Source organism: Anolis carolinensis, chromosome 3 (genome assembly GCF_035594765.1).
Source record: "Anolis carolinensis isolate JA03-04 chromosome 3, rAnoCar3.1.pri, whole genome shotgun sequence".
In the NCBI taxonomy this organism is placed as follows: Eukaryota; Metazoa; Chordata; class Lepidosauria; order Squamata; family Dactyloidae; genus Anolis; species Anolis carolinensis.
This window is the reverse complement of record NC_085843.1, coordinates 243,236,882-243,255,080: the sequence shown is the minus strand read 5'-3', so window position 1 is coordinate 243,255,080 and position 18,199 is coordinate 243,236,882. Positions and strand designations below refer to the sequence as shown.

The 18,199-nt window shown below is 39.4% G+C and overlaps 1 protein-coding gene across 2 annotated transcripts in view; it reads right to left on the bottom strand.

The window, feature by feature from the left end:
• The window catches only part of hdlbp (high density lipoprotein binding protein), a 72,477-nt gene that overhangs the window by 6,602 nt on the left and 47,676 nt on the right, over positions 1-18,199 (bottom strand). For both annotated transcript variants that reach the window (XM_003218314.4, XM_008106332.3), the window contains exons 7-23: positions 16,590-16,805; positions 15,769-15,975; positions 15,266-15,373; positions 14,362-14,466; positions 13,802-13,880; positions 11,810-11,949; positions 11,419-11,523; positions 10,929-11,042; positions 8,070-8,156; positions 7,619-7,750; positions 5,795-6,013; positions 3,219-3,440; positions 2,887-3,105; positions 1,678-1,816; positions 939-1,093; positions 679-783; positions 16-150 (exon numbers count right to left, since the gene is read on the bottom strand). In XM_003218314.4, the coding sequence (XP_003218362.1) occupies positions 16-150; positions 679-783; positions 939-1,093; positions 1,678-1,816; positions 2,887-3,105; positions 3,219-3,440; positions 5,795-6,013; positions 7,619-7,750; positions 8,070-8,156; positions 10,929-11,042; positions 11,419-11,523; positions 11,810-11,949; positions 13,802-13,880; positions 14,362-14,466; positions 15,266-15,373; positions 15,769-15,975; positions 16,590-16,805 (2,487 nt within the window). The remainder of the gene's footprint in view (positions 1-15; positions 151-678; positions 784-938; positions 1,094-1,677; positions 1,817-2,886; positions 3,106-3,218; positions 3,441-5,794; positions 6,014-7,618; positions 7,751-8,069; positions 8,157-10,928; positions 11,043-11,418; positions 11,524-11,809; positions 11,950-13,801; positions 13,881-14,361; positions 14,467-15,265; positions 15,374-15,768; positions 15,976-16,589; positions 16,806-18,199) is intronic.

Below are 18,199 nucleotides of genomic sequence, written 5' to 3'. Positions count from 1 at the left end.
CAAAATAATACATACTCGGTCTTCTTGTTCAGCTTGCAGCTCCTTCACTCTCTCCAGAAGTCTGGCCTTGGCACGGTCAAGATTGGTAGCAAGGCCACTTATAGAGATGATGTCAGATTGTAGCTCTGGAGCAGGAACTTGGATGTTGACCTAAAAAAACCCAAGCAATCAACCTTAAAACTAGCCAATCTGCCTGATTTTGAAGTCAATCACAACATTCACTGCCTCCATTACTTCAGCACTCACTGTCTCCAAAACTGGTGTGCCCGCCCCAACAAGTATTTAAGAAAACAAAACGAACATTTTGAAATATCACAGCCACATTTAGATTGGCTACTCTAACATAACATGAAATATGATACAAAATGAAATATATGAAGCATGTTCTTGATGGATTTGCAACCACACAGCAGGAAAAATGTTTTTGCACTCTTTCAACAGTTTTACAAGGCTTTGACTGCCCTGAGTCCCCTTGGGGAGAGAGGGTGGATTAAAAATAAAGTTAATTTATTTATTTAGGATAATTGGAAAGAGTAGAAATCCTTCTCTGGCTCTCAGCTAATTCCTAAGTCAGGTATTTACTGGCAAATCTAATTCTTCCTGCAAGTAGAAGAGAAAGGAACAATCAGTGAGTTCTCCAAAGTCTAAAGAAAAACAGATCATCAATAGCCTGCTCACCTCAAACTCATCCATCATTTTCCGGATGCCAACGCCCTTCTGTCCAATGATGAAACGATGAAGGTCAAAAGGAACTTCCACTTCAATGGTAACTGGAACCAGAGCCTGCAATGGAAGTGAGATATAGCAAAGAAGTTACAACCAAAGTAATCAACCAGTAAACATCAAGTTGCAGTTTCACTTAATCTGAAGTGCCTATAAAGCAAAGCAAGTAACATTTTTCAGAATATGCCTTGTCCCTCCGCATCAATCTCACTTACATGTAGGGCCTCTTTTGCTGCCTCACATTTCTCTCGACGACCAGAGATGATGATGGTGTCACATTTCTTTGGGGAGCCAGGATCACCTTCTTTGTATTCTTTCCCTTCACTGTTTTCCTTGCCATTCTCCTGGGCTACCAGCTCTGCGGGGGGAGCTGTGGCCGCAAAAATGAAATAAGTTTACAACTGGCTTGGTTGAGGCTCTCAGCTATTATGTAACTTGCAGTACAGGAACAGCACACAAAAGCACAGACTGTTCACAATTTAAAATTCCAGTCTCCAGCAGATAGGTGTTAGGCTATGTCTCAAATGCAAGCCATTGGTATCACCTAAGAAGATTTTAGCAGCAACAATTTAAGTTTTATACAAAAATCAAAACGGGGTGGCCATTAAAGAATCAGTTTTCAATATGTGTTTAGACAGCAATATTTGAAGAAGGAAACAATACAGATTTGCCACATGTTCATTTTTATCTACAGACTGGGTGGTTAATTACCCAACTTTAAATGTACAACTCTTAAGGCCACGTAACAGCCATACCTAGCTCACCAAGACTGAACAAAAACAAACAGGATATCATATTGCTAAACAAGGTGGGAAGAAATGTCACTGAAAAGATTTTTCTTCTCGAAAAGTAACCATTTGCACAACTTAAAAGGCATCTCAACAAATGCGGCATAACTTTGTGTTTTTCCCCTTAGGAAATCAGTTCACATGGACAGACTAGAAGAGCTCTTACCTGTGGTTTCCTCCCGATCTGGGAATTTGATCTGAACACCATGATCACGAGTGATCTGTTGAATCCTAGAACCTTTGGGCCCCATTATAGAGCGATGGTATTTCTGTGGAATTGTGCATTCTATTGTCACCTGGGCTTCCTACAAATATGAGGAAAGGAAGACTTATGTGTGTGATCCCCAAAACAAATTCTCCCTCTGAGCAACCTGTATAGTAAAGCCATTTTGCAACTTTGGAGATCTCATCTGTGAGTGTAAAGATCTCTTGTCAGTCATTCTACCTTAAATATGCTTTCATATAAAAATCTGAGACGTTCAGTTTGCATGAGGAAGGCCAATCTGATACAATAAAAACCCCTCACATTTTTGACATACTTTTAAAAGAGAACAAAAGGCAAGTTTCTTTGGAATATCCAATAATGATAGATGAAAAGTGTAATCCATTTTCATTGTAATACAACTACTTGATTTCCAAGATGTGGAATCATGCAGAATGGCTCCAGGAAATAGTCACCAAGTAGGCCGGGGAGCATCAGAAACTGCCAGAATCATTCTAGGCTCTTGCTATATGGACAAGGCAACATGCTTCTAAAAAAAGAGTCCTCACTGACTAATGCTCTCAAGATCTGAGTAAGACAAAGGAAGTTGTACCATAAAATGGTACAGCCAGAGACAGGAATTGTGCCACTATTCAGATGTTATTAGATGGCAATTTCCTTCAGATCTCACCACTGATTATGCTGACTAGGGATACTGGGACTTGCTATTCAACATTTGGAGGGCTGGATGATTCCCATCCATATAAAAAAGCTAGACTGAAAACGTGCTCCTTTTCCTTTTATGGAAAGCATAAAAGAAAAGCCACTGTTCTCTCACAATATTTTTTAAAAGGTCTAGTCTGTAAACTGCATGTCTGAAGAAAACCATTGGAAATCTAGGAAAGACACGGCGGATTTACCTCAACTAACCCAAACAGGACAGGCTCATGCACTTCAGAGCCAGACTGTTCTAGCAAATCTCTTCTACTTTGGCTGTCATTAGAAATTAAGAATTCCTACATGAAGTCTGAAACACGCCTGCAGGGATTGTTTGTCTGGTTTTTGAGTCTTTTATAATTTGGCAGATCTATTTTTTATGATTGTTCATGTACTTGGCATGCTGATACGCACAATCACCACGGAGAAGATAAACCATCTAAGAAGGGAACTTACTAAGTCATCTATAATCTCAAGGATGCGTTTCTTTGCTGCTTCAACACAGTCCTTTGCCCCTTTAAGGGTGACCTTGTCACTTTGTGTGCCAGGACGTGGAAAGCTGACCATCACTCCTCCATACTCATCAGCGATGGATCGTAGCACTTGCCCTTTCCGGATGACAAAGTGTCGGTGATGCTTGGGGTCCACGGTCATGGAATCTTCTATGACATTGTCCTGTGAGCACAAAATAAAAAACACTGGATGGGTTTTTACAGTACAATAATATTACTCAGTTAAACGTCAGCAGCAAAAAGTATTTTTTGTGTCATAAAGGGCCTCCTCCTCACCAGGTTCTTAATGAGCACCTCCAGTTCCTTCTGGGCATCCTTGACAGCCTCCTCTGTTCCCATGATAGTAATCAGCTCTTGATCTTTGTCCTCGGAGGTGGGGAAGATAATCCGGGCACCAGTATTATCACGGACTTTGCGAATGTTGCCACCACCTTTCCCAATCAGGAACTTATGGTACTCTGGCTTGGCACGCAAGTCCACAGTATAACTCTTTGTTTGCTATGTCGAATGAATAAGTAAAAATAAATGCAGTAAAATCTGTCTCACACAGTACAAGGCAATTTCTTATGTCTATAAAACTGCAAGGAAAGTCAGAACGGGAACAAAGTCCAAATAGCTTATTCTCTAGCCTCAAGTATAGTCAGCATATCATTATTAAAACAACAGTCCTGTTGCTTAGAGACCCCCACCCAAATCCAATATTCATCCAAAGATGCCAGAGAGTATTTTGCTATAGCAGACTGCTATATAATGACATTTTCAAAGCTTTCAACAATGCTGAGTTGGCAATTAACCAAAAAGCAAATAAGCCAACCTACCAAGCCAGGGAAAAAGCACAGCTCAGTGGTAGAAGTCCTATTTTATTGTGGGTTTGAGCCTGGAATTTGGAATTAAACTGCGCTGAATTGCAGGTTCAAGCAAGATCTCTACCTAGAACTGAGAACTGCTGATGCCATCAGAATATACAATGATATGGTAGATAATAATAATAATAATAATAATAATTAAAAAAAACTTTATTTATGCCCCGCCACCATCTCCCCGTGGGGACTCGGGGCGGCTTACATGGGGCAGAGGTCCAAACAACATAGGACAAAACATAGGCAACATAATACAAATCACACTATAAAAAGATAAAACAGTAATACAATATATCAATTAAAACAAAAATACAGGATAAAAAATTGCATTTAAAACACATAAATGGTAAAATTGTTATAAATACGGGATAGATTATTAAAAACCCTCTGGGGCTGATTAATTAATGACTGTATCTCTAAAGGCCTGCCGAAACATCCAAGTCTTCAGTTGTTTCCTGAAGGAAGGTAGAGAGGGAGCCAACCTAATCTCCCTGGGGAGGGAGTTCCAGAGTCGGGGGGCCACGGCCGAGAAGGCCCTCTCTCTCGTCCCCACCAAACACAGTTGTGAGGAGGGTGGAAGTGAGAGAAGGGCCTCCCCGGAAAATCTCAGCGATCGGGTAATAGAAGGCTTCACATTCAAATGCTAAGCAACAAAGCCAAAGATTAAATGGGAAAATAATAAGACTATATTCAAATGGCCAAGCTCTCCAGTGGTATTCAAAGAGGAAACAATGAAGATCTAATGAAGGTCTAATCTGATGGAAGAAATCTGAAGAACTGAAATGGACCCCAAACTGACCAATATGCTGGAAAAGTGGAGATGTCTAGTGTTCGAGTCACATTGGTTAGATACAACTGATTCAGCTCATTAATTTGTAAATGAAAACATATCCAGACAGAAAGGTAAAAAATAAAAAATCGTAAGGGTTTACTGTGTAATTAAACATTTAGTATTATGCTGGCTCTGTATATACATAACAAAATCTAACATTTTAGTTGTGACACAATAACACTTCTCTCTGGAACACTTTCCACATTCTCAGCTTTCATAAAACCAAAGTCTCTATGTGATCTTATCCAGTATTTTTCTATCCCTAACTGGCCCCATCTGTCAGTTTAACAGACAAGCCTCTGGTTTTATATTTCCCCCCACATCTTCCTCCAGCATTCCAAAGGCTGTGACTGGATGGCTTTACTCAGGCCAACTACTTCACCGCCATCTAGCTCAGTAACTTGTCTCAGAGTAACCCACAATATCCCGCTGAAAAGCACACACAAAGGAAACAGGAGAGGACAGAGCAGCTGCTGCTCAGTGGACTTTCAGCACTGACCTTCCATACAGTCATCATTCACATTCACATTACCTACTCTGTTCAATAGTAGAAAACAATGGGTTTTTTATATGCTCCATTATTGGTTCTGATACTTTTGTGATTTTGTTAGGCGTCTTTCTGATCTGCTTTTGTTTAACTGTTTTTGCTGACTGCATTGTCATTAATTATCTTTGAAACGTGTTTAATGAGATTGGTCTGCTGCCTTGAGAGTCTTAGATATGGACAGAATGAGAGGACAAATACAAATACAGAATGAGAGGACAAATAAAGCATTATAACTCAACCTATGAAAACACTCCCTGGTAATAGTTAATCAGTATCCACAGTAGTAAGAGCAATTTAAATAACACTGAGGGAAGAAAACCAGAGCAACCCAACAGCTTTCTAGAAGACAAGTAACTTGGCCTCCTATAGAAGGTTCACAGTTTGATCACTTATAAATAAGAAACATACAATACACATATTACCCCAAGTTCAGAACTTAAATAAACAAATGTCACCTTTTACTGTGATTAATGCAAACTAGTAACTTTTTCTGTGCTGAAGGGGAAGATTTAAACTCTAATATAAAATTGTGCTCTGACCAGAAACTCCACAGGCTCACCCCCCCCCCCCCCCCCCCCCGCTAAATGTCGCTCACATCATCCCTGGTTCTCACCTTTTCCTCTGCAAGTTGTAGAAGCTGCCTCTTTGCCTTTTCAACATCCTGGGCAGGACCCCTGATGGTGACAGTATCGCTCCCTGAGCCTTCTGTGGGGAAGTGGATGTGAACTCCTCCACATTCCTCCATGATGGAGCGGATGAACCGACCTTTGGCACCAATGAGTGAATTGTGCAATTTGGAAGGAATGGAGACCTCCATTTCTGCAATGTTAGCCTAGGAAGGGGGCATGAGGAACAGAAATGTAAAAGCTTTCCTCGCCGTTTCCCTCATGTCAAAAAATAGCAGGAAGGTACAAAAAGGTACTCTTCCCTGCAATGAGTGCAGAAAGCCCCCTTTTTGGTTTTATTAAAAGCTCAGTGATGGAGATTGAGGGGGATCTGGGACATATGCCAAGAAGCAGCCAGATGTATGTCAACTGATAACAGTCGCTGTTTGTATCAAACTATATTAACCACACAAAAGCTTATCTCCAACATGCTTCAAAGCAAAATTCTAATGGACTGTCCTTGTTACAATATTCGAAGTTTCAATCTTGTGACAAGTTTAATAGGAATATAGCATAGTATGTTGCAAAATTCTGCCCCTTCACATCCTTTTAAATATTTAATTGCAGCCTTTAATTCACTATAATCCACACAAAATGGCATGCTTGTTTTTTTCTGATATTTATGTGAAAGGGGTAGAAAATAGGGGAGGAAAGAGGTAAAGAATTTTAATTCAGTTACATTACTATAATCACATCTGGTTGCTCATATTCCAACATTAATTACATTAGTCACAAATCTGGTTGGTTGCACAGTCTATGCACCTATTTTCTACATCATACAACAGACAAATATGGCAGGCTAATTCCTTTTGTTTGAGAGGTTTTTATCTCATAAAAATATTTTCTATAAAACAGGAGGGAAAGGCAGACTATGACTCATCTTGAAAAAGTACTTGCCATTATCAGTATTGGGAAAAGACTTCCAGTTCAGTATTCAATTTGTGTATTTAACTTTATTTAAAGTACTAAACAAACCTAATTATTTTACAATCAGATATCAAGTGTTGCCATAGTAGAGTATATTTAGGGTTTAAAAAACAAAACAAAAAAACAAACCATACCACATGCTGTATGAAACAAAACAAACACTCTTGAAAGAAAGCTTTCAGATAACATAAAGATAACAGTGATTCAAGGAAACAAAATGAATCTCTAAATCAGTAACTGACAAACACCTCCCCACTAAGCTCTCACCCTAAATTTCCCCTGTAAGTAAATACATGATTTATGGTCAAATTCTAACAAGGCAATTCTTTCAACAGAAAGGCTATTCAAGTACAAGCTGAAAACCTTCTGAGTGTAGAGTATGATTACTTGATGATATAGCTATTACCAAGGAAATGATGTTTTTTACTGTGTACTGAGTGGCATTTCTAAGATGTGTGTTAGTATTTATACATTTGTGGTTTAAATACTGGGTGGTAATTCTCTGGGGATTCCTGGGAATGAAAGCAGCCCACCTTCTGTATTAGCAGACATTGCTTTGGGATTGCAATTCCTGGCTGGTGGGTACTAGCACCAGACACCTGGAGGGAAGGGAAGGCTGCTTTAGGGAACCCACATGATCTGGGATGTATCCAATCATACTGAGCTCTAATGGAGACATCATAAGCAGTTATTCTAAGGTTTCTCCAGATGTTTTGACAGTCAGTTGTCAGAAACTTAAGATAGTAATGTCAGTGGTAAAAGATTTTGAGAATTCCCAAACATCTGGAATAAAGAAGATTCGAGAGCCACTACTTTAGTGCACTCAGAAAGACTCTTTCACTCACCAATTCTTTTTGGATGGTGAGAATGCGGTTGCGAGCAGCTTCACAGTTGGCTCTTTTCCCGGTGATGACTATCATCTCTGAATTACTGTTCTCTGCAGGAAGATCAATCTTTGTGTTGCATTCTTCGCGAATCTACAATGAAAATGAAAAATGTTAAAAACGGCAGCTCTTGGCTGCAAGAATGAGGCTCAGTCTATAATTGAAGGTGACAGAAATGCTTAGGAGCAATGAAAAAGGGAACTTGTCATACTTCATAGTTATAGTATTATGACTCCACTTCAATTTCATGGCTTCTTCCTGTGAGATCCTGGGCTTTGCAGTTTGGTGAGGGCCTAGAGCTCCCATATATACCTCTCTTTGGAATCATGGCAGCTAAACTGGAATCAGTGTACTATAACAATGATGTGCGAAACCGCCCTAAATCAAATAAGAACCACCAACCAAGTCTCACCTTTTTTATATTTGCACCTCCTTTGCCAATGATGTTCTTGTGGAATTGTTTGAAGATGGGAACAGAAATAGAATAGCTGTTTTCAACCTTATAAGAGAGAAACAATGAAGTAAATAATGAATGCAAGGATCTATCAGTCATTTCTCCTGAAATCATATCACATGATTTCACCTGCATTTTACCCACTTCCCTCCCTCCCTCCCTCCCTCCAAACCTCCATAATCAGTGGAAAAGTGTAGGGTTCTGAATGCTGAGAGATTACAATTTGCACTGTCCACAGCCATTAGCCATGTTGGTGGTTAGTGATGAGAGCCGAACTTCCTCCACCCTCATCACTGCAGCTGTAAGTTTGGATTTTTTTTCCAGTTTAGGAAACAGGTCATATGAACCAGAAATCAGTGAAACCTGAACTCAGGGCTCAGAATCAGGCAGAAATTGCAGAGAGATGAATGCACAAGCAAGAGGAGTACTTAGAACAGTGGTTCTCAACCTGTGGGTCCGCAGGTTTTTTGGCCTACAACTCCCAGAAATCCCAGCCAGTTTACCAGCTGTTGGGATTTCTGGAAGGTCAAAACATATGGGGACCCATAGGTTGAGAACCACTGTCTTAGAACTACCAGCATCTGATTTTATGGAGAGAATTTCATGGGAGAACAGCAGGAAGAAGTCATTCAGGTCAAAATATCTGAAGCCCTGGCTAATTTTTTGGAAGTTTCATATACAAGTTCCAGCTGGGAAGTTGATATCTATCAAGTAGATTCCTATATGGTCAAACAGAAAAACCTGTGCAGAGGTATGATGAATAATTTCATATCATTGCTGATTCGTGATGTGATTTTACACCAACTGAGCACGTTAAGGATGAGATACAGGAACATGATCAACAAAGAGAGGGATCAAATGCACAGATACAGAAAATATGGAAATGAAGGATTATGATAAATTCTGATGGACATTTGTAAATTAGCTGTCAATCTGATTAGGGTAAATAAGGATAAATATTTGTCTAGCTTTAAGAAAGATTGGGATTTGTTTTATTACTTTGTTATAATAATGATGTGGGCATATATTAATTGTGAGGTTCATGAATTAGAAAAATGTCATTAAAAGTAGAAGTGTCCCTTTATACGGTATATTATATAATACCGTATAAAGGGAGTAGATTAATAAGAGATATAACCATCAGATAAAGAGAGGTTCTTTGTCTATTAGTTTTGTGTTTTATGCGAGTGTGTACATTTTAAAAAAGGAAACAAGTAATGATTAGGGGAGGCATTTCATGGCTCACAGAAAGAAGAAAAGTGACAGCTTTGCCCCTCTTTACTATTTTATTAGTAGCAAACATGGCAGGAGAAAAAGATCTTCATACAAGGAACAATTCATGTATGCAACATGCCAATAAAGCAAGGAAAGAACAAAATATTTGGGGCCTAGAGGGTGAACAACAACAACAACAACAACTTTATTCTTATATCCTGCCCCATCTCCCTGAAGGGACTCAGGGCAGCTTACATGGGGACCAAGCTCAATAATACAACAATTAAATATATCAACATAAAATACCTTTCTGTTACAATAGATTAATACATGAAACATATAAAATATCATAAAAACATAAATTCAACAACAACCAGTAACCAATAGCTGAGTGCAATGGGTGTGTTCAGAATTGGAGGCAGGGAAATAATGATACATGTGCAATATATTGCAAGGCCACAGGTAAGATGGGCCAGTAATAAAGTGCGGAGGCTGTGTACAAGATGAAGGTAGAGTACTCAGTCAATTAGTGATCGAATTAGTCAAAAGCACATTCAAATAACTAAGTTTTCAGGTTTTCCGGAAAGTAGCCAAGGGGGCAGACCACGGAATGGCAATAAGTTAGTACATTTTGGAAAGCACTGATCTCTCCCCATGCTGCATGCCAACTCTCCACGACATTGTTTGCCACCACTAGATGGCTTCAAAAGAGATGGGAAAAACTTCATTTTCAAAATGTCCCAGCCAGATGGGGGTGGGACTCTGAGAACTGTAGTCTAACATTTTTTAAGCTCTGTATATGAATTACAGATTTATCAGTGATTATTAACCATATCTAAATACAACCTTTACATCTGGAGGCAGAATGCCACCGAATACCAGTTTCTAGGGAGAGGATCAAAAGGATGCCCCCCTCCAACCATACAGGGCTCTTGTTACATTCACAGCAAACCTAGAAAGTTTCCTATCAAGTGTACTTAAGAGATAACAAAGCTTTTTCACAGCTTATTCTTTGCACCCCACTCTTGTGACATCTTATTTTGAGGACTGTTCCCTCACTATACAATATTGGGATTCCTTTCCCACAGAGGCCCTGACAATAAATCTTATTTGGGAGTTCCTTGTGACATAAATATAAGCAAGAACAAGGTATCTTAAGGCCCAGTCTGAGCCAATTCACTTTCTAAGAATTCCAGCCAGAAATAGAAATATATCAGGAAAAGAAGAGCAAAAACTACACAAAAACTGATATAAGATGAAGAAAAATGGAGAACTGCCAAATGCAGAATAAAGAAAATGTGGGAAAAGAACACTGCTCATATTAAGGCCTATTAATTAGTTGGATATATTTCCAGTCATGGAGCTCATCATTTTCAGCCTTTGAATCAACACAAGATATGGTTGTGAAGACTGAATACAGCTTAGATAGATAATTGTAAAAAGAAAAATCCCAACGTAACATTACTAAGCAAAGTAAGCACCTGGGCAAATTATGCCTATCTCTTTATGCACAAATATTTCTTAAGAAAGGCTATTCACAATTCTAATGCAATTAAAGAACAGCTGAAGTGTGAAAACAAAACATAAAAAATTGTGACCTACCAGATCTGCCACCATCTTCTGCATGTATTTTGTACATTTCTCCACTTCATTTTTGGGTCCTCTCAGCTGTACAATATCACTCTTTTGTAATGGATCTGGGAAATTGATGATAACCTGCAAGAAATATTTAACCCAGAGCAAAGTTATACAAATTGCTGAGTAGCAGCTTGCTATTCCTGTTCTGTGAAATTCACAAGGTTCTATATCTGTCATTGAGGCAAGACACTTTCAAGTATCTTGTTTAAGCTAGCCAGTATTAATAATGGGAAGTGGAAAGAAAAAAATAAGAAAATCTTAAGACCTCTAGCCTTTTTGTGTATGAAATGGGTTATCCAGAGGTTGTTCCAAACTAGCCTATGACAGGGCTATTTAGTACCTAAATATGTATGAACCATTGGCAACCAAAACAGAACTTCTCTACTATACCCAAAGCTTAAAGCACAGACATTGAGAAATGTTATACATGTTTAGAAAATGTCTTCTTTTTTACCTCTGGAAATTTATCCCGGGTATCACGAATCCGTTCGCCCTTCTGTCCAATGATAGTTCTATGGAATTTCTGGTCAATGATAAGGTCCTTAGTACGTTCATTTTCCTAGGAAGAAAAAAAGTCCTAGTTTATATTATATGCTTAAAATAATGTTATCCTCTACTCACTCACACATTGTAGTTGGTAGTAATTTCAACGTAGTCAAACTACAATATTTGACAATCCACAAGCCTCCTCATGTCCAGGTATAGAAGGGATTAGCTTCTGTGCTTGCATGCATGCGTTTTGTGTGTGTGTGTGTTTGCACATGTGAGAAAGAGAAAGTAGGCAGAAGCTCTTGTTGCTGGTTAGTTCTATCATAAAGGACAGAGTCCAGTGTTGCATGGCTCACCATACGGGAAGCAAGTTCCAGCAGCTCTCTCTTAGCCTCTTGAACTCCTTGAGGGTCTCCTTCAATCCTGATAAGGTTGCTCTTCTCATTATCTGGAGGAATGCGCACAGACACTTTGTACTGATCCTTAATCCTGTTGACTGCAAATATAAAAAATCTGCTAAGAATACCTATTCACTGCATAACCTCTCCAATCAACACTTCAGAGCAAGAAAGCCTCTCTTTCAAAGATTACCCAAAAAACGTTGATCTATTATCCACAGGTCCCATGTTGAGGGGCAGAGAATGGGAGTTCAATGTTTAATCCGCTAGGGGTTTGAAAACAGGAGGTATATGCAGATAGTATACAGATATATATACAGGTTCTGGAAGTTTGTGCCTAAGCTGAATTTGTATGTAAGTCAGAGCAGGTACATTTTTAAATGCAACTCCAGCTATATATATATATATATATATATAGAGTCAGTTAGTTTTGGATAGTATAGGGAAGAGTTAACACCCCCATTAACTGTTTGTTTTGCTATCTGTGCCCCTGTTTGTTATTCTATCTATGCCCCTGTCCAGAAGATTTCACCTCACTTTCTGTCCCTATGACAATTAGATTTTTAAAATTTTGGGTGATTATGAAAACAAGGATTGGTGATAAAACTTCAGTGGAGATATCTTTTTCCCAGGATAACTCTTACAGGAGTGAACTTCCATTCGTAGGGATAGATTTCCTCTCACTTCCTGTTGTCTCAACCTGTTTGTAACTAAGAGTCGGATGTAATTAAACTGTGTATAACGAAATAATTTTATGTGGTGGGGCAAAGTGTTTTCTCAAGATTCCCAAATATACAGTAGAGTTCCGGTTATTCGACATAAACGGGCGGGCCTAATGTCGGATAACTGGAACTGATGGCTAATAGGGAGGCCTTATTACCCCTCCTGGCAAGTTGGTTTAGGGAAGTTCCATGTGTGTTGCTGCCTAACGAAGTGCAGGGGGTGCCTCCAAAGGGCCGAGTCTTTGCCGGCGGGACGAGGTTCGTCCCTACGGCGAGCACTCGATTTAGGGAAGGGCCCCGTATGCGTTGCTGCCTAGCAACACGCCGGCCTGGCACGTTGGATAATACGGTAGGTTGGATAACCAGAAGTTGGTTAACCGGAACTCTACTGTACTACTCATACTTTTTATATTGCTTCATTTTGTGTGCTTTCAAATCTCCTGACAACTTATGGTGACCCCCATAAATTTCATAGTGTTTTCTTAGGCAGAGAATACTTGGGGGTGGTTTTGCCAGTAGCTTCCTCTGAAATATAACATACAGCATCTGGTATTCATTGGCAGTTCTCTCACCAAATTACTAACCAGGGCTGGCCCTACCAACTTCCATGATCAGAAAGGATCAAATATAACATACAGCATCTGTTATTCATTGGCAGTTTTCTCACCAAATTACTAACAAGGGCTGGCCCTGCTAGCTTCCATGATCAGAAAGGATCAAATATCTTTACAGTTAGATACAAATTGTTTTCCAATAAGTTTATTAACGGCACCTCAAAGAGTCATTTTTGTAATTATTTCATTATTGACTAGGTTTCTAAGAAAGCTTGATTCTAGAGAATATTGTAAAGTTACACAGCCCATTTTTTTTCTTGGCTGACTTGGTTTTTAGGCCCATTCCTGAAATAATTTGATTCTGAAAATTGCACTGGATAAACTGCATCCGCTCAAGTTTCTTAGATATGGTTATTATGATTTTCTATGGCCCACTGGCAGATGGCATATGTTCTGTATCTCGAAATCTAGAGCTGATAGGGGGAAACTGGTGCCATTTTTGGAATCAGAAGGTGAAATCTACCCAAAACCAGGGCTAACATTTCAGTGTGTTGGCCAATGTGAGAGATAAGATGTGATATTCTAAGCAGTTTCTGGCTAACAAGCAGAAATGGAGAACAACCATCATACACATTAGACAGAGAGAGTTGGGGGGAAGGAATAAATTAACTCACTGTTGGCTCCACTCTTTCCAATCAGATGTCTGTGGAATTTATGGTCAATGTTGATTTCAGCATAATCCATCCGATTTATCTGCAAAGAGCAGTCTAGTTATCCAAAACTAGAAGCAACTGCATCTCCCTCCAACCCAAGAACAAAAATAGATCGCAATATCTCCTATGACACAATAGCTAACCAGCCAGCATTATATCCAGATGGTCCACTGAGGTAAGTAGATCAAGCCTGAATAAAAAGCACACAGCTTGGAGACACTCAGCAGCTTCACCATTGCTTTGCCTAGGATGCGTTCTCACATAGTCCTTTGTTCTCTCCATTGGAAACTTAACAGTCTCCTTTTGTCCCCTAGGACTGCAGTCCTAAGCACACATAACAGATGTAAATACTACTGACACAGTGGAGTTGACTCGTTGCAGAATATAACCTATATATTTATTCTAAAGAGAAGACAGTGATCCAGAATTGGACTTATTTGACCTGAAATTTGCATCACTTGGTATCATCTTCCATTTCAGAGGGTGGCTGCACAATGTAAGGCTATGGCTTGTCAACTCACCAGATCCTTGACCATAGTCTCAATCTGTTCTTGAGCCATATTCACGTCCTCTGTGGGTCCCTCCAGAGTGATCTTATCTTCCCCTTCAGTGAATTCTATGTGAACCTTTAGATAAGGAAAGGAATTCAACATCAGGATAAATTTAATGAACTGGAATCAATCTACCGTAATAGCAGAAAAGTATGTATGCCTTTCTTTTATAAGTAGAGAAGTTGCAATGTATTCCTTGTGTCTATGCTTTCTAAAGAAAGGAGTTGGGGAGAACATTCTCATAGACAGAAGCAAGATTTAAACCACTGACAGAAAATAATTGAAACCTTGCCTGAGCAACCACACATTCATATTAGAAATGAGTGGCTACTTGGAGCAGAGCTTTCTTTGTGGTGGCACATTCTTGGTGGAATTCCTTCCTCAGCCATATCTGTCAGGACTCTCCTTTACTAAAATGGAAATATCAATTAAATTGTACCCCTAATCAGGGTGATACTTAATGTGATTTGTTGTGCTTGTCACTATTGTCTTATCAGCTGTAGCTTGGTCCTGGTGAACATTTTCTGATATTTTTAGAAAACACAAATAAGTGTTGATCTACACCTATCTAAAGCCAGAATGCTGACAAAAGCAGCTTGATTTCTCATTTCCATTTTTGCTGGTAATCTCTTCTTATTTCTCAGCTGTAGTTCCTCGAAAGAGTAATATTCCTCCAAATCTCTTGCCTCATGTATCAGAACTATCAGCAAATGAGCCCTTCCTCAAGCATTTCATCTTTTTAATATATTTCTGCTTAGATTTTACTTAAATTATGAGCTTGCTTGCAGTTACATAGCACATATATGCAAACATATTTAATTATTGCTTTGGAGCAATCCCTCAAACCCAGTAAGCCACTTTCAGAAGCCCATACCTTTGGCATCTGTTGGGTGATTTTGGCCAGATTTTGTCCTTTTTTGCCAATGATGAAACGATGAAGCCAAGAGGGGGCAGAGACAGAAGAGACTGTGAAACTGTTGGCCTGGAAAAGACATTGTTGGCATAATGAATTATAAAATTGCAAGAATGAAATACAGTATCCCTAACTACAAAGACACTGACTACTCCCTTCCTCATTCAAAGCCAACAAATTGCTGCTGGTTTCTCAAGCCAACTGACAAATAAAAAGCGTCAGCCTCCAGCAAGCCACATCAACACAATAAGACTTTAATTTGATTTATTCTGACTATCAACAATAAACATTTTATGCTGGGTTTGCAGAGATTTACTTTACATTGGATGCACTGTACACATTCTGAACCATTGCATCTAATTAATTCAGCATACAACCTTAATTAATCACTTATTACATCGATGATTCATTAAATTTAAAAAGGGAAGCACCAAAAAGGTCTAGGTGAGCCACACCCTCCTTACCTTGGCATAGACCTCAGTCAGTGCCTGCCCAAGCTTTTCAGGTTCGCCACGCAGTATCACAGTCTCTGAGCTGCTGTCAGTGGGTGGGATCTCGACCGAGACTCCAGTTTTCTCCAAGATCTCCTGCAGGGAGTTCCCCTTGGGGCCAATAACATACTTGTGCTGGGACTTCTTCACCTCCACGGCAATGGTAGTAGTCTTCTTTTTCTGTAGGGAGAACGGTGCTAGATCATCCATCAAAGAGGAATGGCAGATAGCAGCAAAGCAAAGGCACACATACACTTATAGCAAATATTTGGGTCTGTGCATGTTTTGTAAAAAGATCCATGAAATATAGTAAGACTGCATCTATTTTTACTTCTTTCTTTTTCTTTTTCAGTATGAGAGACAAAGAGAAAAGAAAAAGAGACAAAATGAGGGAGAAAAGAGTGCAGTGATATCTGTGTGCAGTCAGTCCAGTACTGAATACTCACTTCCTGTGGTTTTGTTATGATTGAAAATCCTGCCACAGCTCAATAATCTTTATTGTTTAATCAAATGATCAACAGCTCTATGTTTGTGCTTTCATGCCCATGACCACAAAATGCCCTTATGAACTGATAACCATGTAGCTGAAATATTCAAGACTAATTCTTGTGGAGTGTGTCAATAGCAAGCTAATAGATAAGTTTCTGGGCAAGAGAGAACTGTCTGTTCCAAGGCACATCCACAGAATCAAAGAGAAAGCTAGGTAGGGAAGACCTCTCACAAATCATAGGGCAGATATACCAGAACATGTATCTCTATGTCTTCAGTCACACAAGGGACACAAAGAACCATACCTTCTCCTCATAGATCTTCTTGACACGGGCCACTGCTTGGGCCAGCTGCTCTTTCTCTCCAATGAAGACTATCTCCGTCCTGTTGACACTGGGAGGTGGGATGTTTATCCGTGTCCCTGTCTCCTGCATGATCTCACTCACCAGCTTATTGAAAGGGCCAGCAATGAAAGGATGGTACACTTTCTCTACTTCAAGCCTCTCTACTGCACGCTTATCCTGAGAAATACAGGTATATAAATATATTATTTAAAGACACACCATTTTACAGCACTGTTTTAGTCATGATTACAAAAGTAGCCAAAGGATTACAAGCCTTCATTTCACTGACATTTGTACACAACTTCATATGAAGCTCCTGAGCCTGAAGTTCACATACTTTCCATTTTTGTACGTCTACATTCTGAATGTCTGCCCCACTCCCAGCCAGCATGAGACTGATTATAACCAGACTGGGCTGGAGATAAGTTATGGTTAAAAGCATTCAGGAGCATGAGAAAGAAACGACCCTGAAGATGGAGGCAATTTAGAACAAAGGGTGCAGAAGTACAAGGAAAGGGGAGGATGGGTAGAGAGAGAGCACGAGGCAATACAATCAACTGAGTTTTTGCAGCTGCAGCAGTACTTCAACATGAAAACCTAAGTGAAACAAATAATTTGGGAATGGACCAGGGACTTTAGTTTGATCTAGGACACTCTGCAAGCAGCCCTGCATAAATTTGTCATGTGCAACACTGTCACATAAAGTGGCCTGAAGTAGCAGAATTATAATTCATTTCAGAAAAATAAGTAAATATATAAATAGAAATACCAACATTATAACTTGTATAGTTAAGAGGCAAAAGAGAAGAGAGCATTGATTCCAGAGAAACTGAGGTTGCACCTACATTATAAAGTTAATTCAGGTTGGCCACCACTTTAACTGCCATGACTCAGTGCTATGGAATCATGGGAGTTGTAGTTCTATAAGGCCTTCAGTCTTTTATTCAAAGAAGGCTACTGCCTCATCAAACTACATGATTCCACAGCACTGAACCATGCCAGTCATTTTGAATCTCCTTTGTGGAGAAAAAAAGCAGGGTATAAATAATAACATTAACAATAAGTTAAAATAGTGTCAAATGGCATTAATTCTACAGTGCAGATACACCCTGACTCATGAGCTACTCAGGTCACTTTGGTGTCTGAGACAGGTTTAATTCATTTTCTAAAGTATCACTATGGCTGAAATGTTTATGTGTTGATGACTGCCATGGGAAATGTGGACTATTGCAGCTCGATTTCCCTTGGGTCATAATCATGTACAGTGGCCTAGAGTTACACTCAGGTTATTGGAGATAGGCAAGCTTTGCAGTGTTAATAGATTTGTGTGCTTTCCTTCACAAAGTAGACAGGAGGTGCATATACAAGGCTGCTCATATACAGCATCTCATGAAAGCCACCCAACTACTCCAATTCTTAGCATAGTTTGCCCCCAGCTACTGAAGATTGCACTCAGGTAAGTGCAGCAAAGATTATAGCTTTAAACGAACAGGAAAAACCAAGACCTAAACTGTCATTAATTGTTCAGTATAAATGTTGATAAAGCTATTTAATTTTACATGCTCTGTTTC